At 37.2% G+C, this 6,031-nt stretch overlaps 1 protein-coding gene across 1 annotated transcript; it reads left to right on the plus strand.

The window, feature by feature from the left end:
- The first annotated feature begins 3,040 nt into the window (after positions 1–3,040).
- Positions 3,041–3,979, plus strand: LOC133756750 (olfactory receptor 2B11-like). The gene has a single exon (XM_062187346.1). The coding sequence runs from the start codon at positions 3,041–3,043 to the stop codon at positions 3,977–3,979; it is 939 nt and encodes a 312-aa protein (XP_062043330.1).
- Positions 3,980–6,031: the final 2,052 nt, after the last annotated feature.

Genomic DNA, 6,031 nt, shown 5'->3' on the forward strand with positions numbered 1-6,031 from the left:
ATTAGGGTACTTTTCTCCACATCCTTGCCAGTGGTTGTTGTTTTTTGATTTTTGTATGATGGCCACTCTAGCTGGGATGAGTTGAAACCTATTGTGGTTTTAATTTGCATTTCTCTGATGGTTAGTGCAGTCAAACAGCAATGGAAAATCGCTGAAAACAGAAGACTGAAAAATAACAGATGGAATCCAACAGCTAACAGTAACAAAATGTAAGAACTACAAGAAAAAGATTAAAAATTTAAGTATCACATTGCAATGCTTAAATATATTTTAAGGCTAACTCATCTTGAATGATTATTCATCTTTGAATAATCACACTGATTAATTTTCCAAAATCTCCAGGGAAGGATCCAGAGAAATGAAAGGACTCTGAAGTGATCAACAATCTTAAACAAATCAATATTTAATATGATAAATAATATAAACAAAATTATAAATTATACAAATTTAATAAAATGGCTGAATACATACTGGATAGATTACAGTCATTAGAGTTAGACATAATTAGTCATGGAAGATTCATGGAGGATCAAATAAAAGATATCTAAAGAATTGGAGAATGACTCATAATAGACAAATATAAAATGCAAATGTAAAGATATTACATAAATAGAGAAAATATTTTATAACACAATTGCTTAATGATGTTGGCAGTTTAGAGTTTTTCAGAATACTATTTTAAAAATCAATTAATTCACACCATACTTATTTCATGTGCCACCTACAACAAAGAATTTCTCCAGAAAAAGATCTTATGCAAAGATATGTTCCTAAATTCAGTGTACTCATCTTGAATAAAATAAAGCTCACATGGGGGGTAGGAACCAATCTCATTCAAGAAACACATCTAGAATACATATTTTTCTTCCTTTTTTTTTTGACAGGCAGAGTTAGACAGAGAGAGAGAAAGAGAAAGGTCTTCCTTCCGTTAGTTCACCCCTCCAAATGGCCGTCACGGCTGGCACACTGTGCCGATCCAAAGTCAGGAGCCAGGTGCTTCCTCCTGGTCTCCCATGTGGGTGCAGGGCACAAGCACTTGGGCCATCCTTCACTGCCTTCCCAGGCCAGAGCAGAGAGCTGGACTAGAAGAGGAGAAACCGGGACAGAACTGGGGCCCCAACCGGGACTAGAACCTGGTGTGCCAGCACCGCAGGCAGAGGATTAGCCTAGTGAGCCGTGGCACTGGCCTAGAATACATGTTTTTCTTTGGAATCTTAAAATTCTGATTTATAATCTCATATTTTGCTGATTTTTTAGGAATTACTGACTTTTTATATTTAACCTCCTTAGTTATTAGCACACTATAGAAATGAATGAATTTTTTTAGTAAAGAGTATGAATGGAAATAGGAGAGGGAGGAGGAAGAAGGTGGCAGTGTCGGTGACAGGGTGAGTACTATGGGAAGAATCACTCTGTTTTTGAAGTTGTCTTTATGAAATGCATGAAGTTTGTATACCTTAAAGGTTTCTGGGAGAAAAAAAGGAATGAATTATTAATAATATCTTAAAATAACATAGTAAGATTACCTTTCTAATAAGGTTGGGAGGAGAATCCTAAGTAATAAATAATGTGAAAACCCTTTGGAGTGTTTGACACACCGCGCTCCTTAAGGATTGGTTGGAATTATTATCTTATTCTTGTTATTACATATGCTGACCTACAATGAATATAGTAAAGGACAACATTCATATATTAATTCTGAGTAGCTTTGTGTGACACGTCCCAGAATGACTTTGGGATTTCAATGGAAGAGAGCATATGGAAACTGCATCGTAACCTTAAGAATACAACATGGTACTGTTAAACCACTAATTAGCAGAGTAACATATTTTTTCCACTGGGATGTGATTTTAACCTCCCATGTGGATATCTGACATCTTACAAAGACCGTGGATTTCAGCAAACACACTTAACTACCAAAGGAGAAGAGCAATATATAAACAAAAGCCTTCTATGTGATTTATTTTCTCAAAACACTGTTTTACTCAACTACTCAATTTTGTTTTGTTTAAATGTGACTTTCAGGTAAAAAAAAAGCATAGGAATATGACCTAAAAATGAAAAATAACTTCTGGATTTGAGTACATCTCTGGGCTTAAATTGGAATGTTGACTTTACCCCTGAGAGCAATTACCTGAAGGTAAAAATATATTTGTAGTTGTACAATCAGTGAGTCATTGTCCAATATCTTACAATAGAATAGGATGATAAAGCAATTTGCTAAAGTAAAAACCCTGACAATATAGAAAAATTAAATAAAAGTTCACATTGAAGGACAATAGTCACAGTCTAGAAGTAGTCAGACAACAGAAACAAATTATTATGCAGTGAGAAAACTGACAGTAGCTGAACTCCAATTTATACTTAGAGAAACTATTGCTAAAGTTTTCATATCTCTTACTTAATTTGAAATAGCTAAGAAATACTTTTTTAAACACAAAATCTTGCTATGCAAAGACATGACTATGCAACGAACTACCTGGAGATGGGTAAAGCTATCTTGATTCTCAGAGATTCAGGTATCTTCTGCCTTTTCTAGAACTATTGCGATCTCAATGTTTTTACTCTTCTGAACATTTCAGTAATGCCTTGTGGCAGAGATTATGAAAATGAACCACCCAACTCCAGGGTACCAGGCTACACCTACTCTATCAGGCACAAGGAGATAGAAACCAGTGAACTTCAGTTTAACAGCCTCCTTGGCTGATTTTTATACAAACCTAAATGTGAACAGCATTACTTTGGAGTCACTTCCACTTTACATTTAATGCTCATCAAAAGTAAAATAGATAGTTATCATCATCTTTATTATTCACAAGAGGATAGTCACATTAAGAGTTTACTTATTGAAAGTAATAGGCTTTATTTTAGTGACATGGAAGCAAATATCATCAGCTGATGGCAGAATCCTTATATTATTTACCCTAGTAGTAAATGATTGACATCTTCTATTAATGGTCAATGAATAATTATATTTTATCACTCCTCATAACTTCAGGTTATTGCTACTTTCTTTCTTTAGAGAAAACATTTAAAGATAATGGCACTGATTAATGCAAGCCACCCTGAAGAGTTCATTCTACTTGGCTTTGCTGACCGACCTTGGCTGGAGCTGCCTCTCTTCATTGTTCTCCTCATAACGTACCCCATGGCCCTGCTGGGAAACATCACCATCATTCTGGTGTCCAAGTTAGACCCCCGTCTCCACAGCCCCATGTATTTCTTCCTCACCAACCTCTCCTTTCTGGACATGTGTTACACCACAAGCATTGTCCCTCAGATGCTGTTTAACCTGGGAAGCTCCAAGAAGACCATCAGCTACATGGGGTGTACAATTCAGCTTTATTTCTTCCACACGATGGGGGGCACAGAATGTCTGCTCTTGGCGCTTATGTCCTTTGATCGCTATGTGGCCATCTGCAGACCTCTGCACTACCCGCTCATCATGAATCAGCGTATCTGCATCCTATTAGTATCCGTTGTGTGGCTCAGTGGAATAACCTACGCTGTCTCGGAGGCCACTATTACATTACAGTTGCCTCTGTGTAGAGTCAATACACTGGATCACTTGCTGTGTGAGATTCCGGTTCTGATAAAGACTGCCTGTGGGGAAAAGGGGAATAATGAGCTCATGCTCTCTGTGGTGTGCATTTTCATGTTAGCTGTTCCTCTGTGTTTAATTCTTGCTTCCTATGCTAGTATTGGTAATGCTATACTTAAGATGAAATCTTCTGAGGGAAGGAAAAAAGCTTTTGGGACATGTTCCTCTCATCTCATTGTAGTTTTCTTATTTTATGGCCCAGCCATTAGCATGTACCTTCAGCCCCCTTCTTCCATCTCAAAGGACCAGCCCAAGTTCATGGCTCTCTTCTATGGAGTGGTGACTCCTACACTCAACCCTTTCATCTATACCCTTAGGAACAAGGATGTAAAAGGAGCCTTAGGAAGCCTATTGAGAAATATTTTCAGTTCTAAATGATAGTTTCTAAACATCAAATAAAATTATATGAGAATTAATGTAGATTTAGGTGGATTTCTCTAAAATCTCATTCTTGACTTATAATCAAATTTCATGTTACATCTTCTTCTTGGAAAATATTTCATATTTTTTTCTTTTATAATCATGTTAGTTGAAGATCATACTCAGTTAGTATTCACCAAAATGATCACTCTGATTTTAAAAGTGCACTAGAATACTTCTGTTTGGCACACACTGAAATAGTAACTACATTAAGTGGACAGCCTGTTATTTATTTAATAAATGTGAATTTACACAGTGCAACTTTTGTATTATTGTGGCTTCCCCCCCAACAACCTCCTTCCCTCCCGTGGCCCTCCCCTCTCCTGCTCCCTCTCCCATCCCGCCCTTCATCAAGTTTCATTTTCAATTATCTTTATATACAGAAGATCAACTTAGTATATAGTAATCAAAGATTTCAACAGACTGCACTCACACAACCACACAAGGTATATATAGGGTATTGTTCGACTAGTAGTGTTATCTTTAACTCTCATAGTAAAACACATTAATGATGGAGATCCTACGTGGGGAGCATGTGCCCAGTGAATCCCATTGTTGATTTAACAGTTGGCACTCTTATTTATGACGTCAGCAATCACCCAAGGCTCTTGCCATGAGCTGTCTAGGCTATGGAAGCCCCTTGAGTTCACCAACTCTGAACTTGTTTAGTCAAGGCCATATCACAGTGGAGGTTCCTTCCTCCCTTCAGAGAAAGGCGCCTCTCTCCTTGATGGCCCGTTCCTTCTGCTGGGGTCTTGTTCACCAGGATCTTTCATTTAGGTTGTTTTTGCCACCGTATCGTGGCTTTCCACGCCTGTGAAACTCTCATGGGCCTTTTAGCCAGATCTGAATGCCCCAAGTGTTGATTCTCAGGCCAGAGTGCTGTTTGGGGTGTTTGCCATTCTATGAGTCTGCTGTGTATCCTGCTTCCCCTGCAGGATCATTCTCTCCCTTTTAATTCTATCCTTCATCATTTGCATACACTGGTCTTATTTGTGAAATCTCTTCGACACTTACCCTAACTTTTTGATTGATTATGTACTTGTACTTTTCACTTTACCAAGTGAGCTGGCATTGGTACATGCTTCCTTGATAAGATTGAGTTGAAATCCCCTGGCACATTTCTATCTCTACCATTGGAGGTAAGTCTGAGTGGGCATGTGCTGTCCTGTATATCTCCTCCCTCTCTTATTTCCATTCTTATATTTAACAGAGAACTCTTTTCTGTTAATTTTAAACGCCTAAGAATAATTGTGTATTGATTACAGAGTTCAACCAGTGGTATTAAGTAGAACAAACAGAGCAACAACAACAACAAAAAATACTAAAAGGAATAAAATAGTAAGTTGTTCCTCAACAGTCTAGACAAGGGCTGATCATGTCATTGTCTGTCATAGTGTCCATTTCACTTCAACGGGTTTCCTTTTAGATGCTCATTTAGTTGCCATCGATCAGGGAGAACATATGATATTTGTCCCTTTTGAACTGGCTTATTTCACTCAGCATGATGTTTTCCAGATTCCTCCATTTTGTTGCAAATGACTGGATTTCATTGTTTTTTACTGCTGTATAGTGTTCCATAGAGTACATATCCCATAGTTTATTTATTTATTTAATGAATATAAATTTCCAAAGTACAGCTTATGGATTACAAAGGCTTCCCCCTCTACAACTCCCCCCCCATCCTCAACCCTCCCCTTTCCCACTCGCTCTCCCCTTCCATTCCCATTAAGATTCATTTTCAATTCTCTTTATATACAGAAAATCAGTTTAGTATATATAAAGATTTCAAAAGTTTGCCCTCACATAGCAACACAAAGTGAAAAAATACTGTTGGAGTACTAGTTATTAAATAACAGTGTACATCACATTAATGACAGAGATCCTGCATGATATTTTTTAAAAAAAGATTGATTACTTTTCTATGTAATTTCCAATTTAACACCAAGGGTTTTTTTTTCATTTTCAATTATCTTTATATACAGAAGATCACTTCAGTATATACTAAGT

This window comes from Lepus europaeus, chromosome 3 (assembly GCF_033115175.1).
Source record: "Lepus europaeus isolate LE1 chromosome 3, mLepTim1.pri, whole genome shotgun sequence".
NCBI classification, from domain to species: Eukaryota; Metazoa; Chordata; class Mammalia; order Lagomorpha; family Leporidae; genus Lepus; species Lepus europaeus.

Bases quoted from the DNA above. Each gene is read 5' to 3' on its own strand.
- LOC133756750 (XM_062187346.1), top strand. From the start codon at position 3,041: ATGGCACTGATTAATGCAAGCCACCCTGAAGAGTTCATTCTACTTGGC.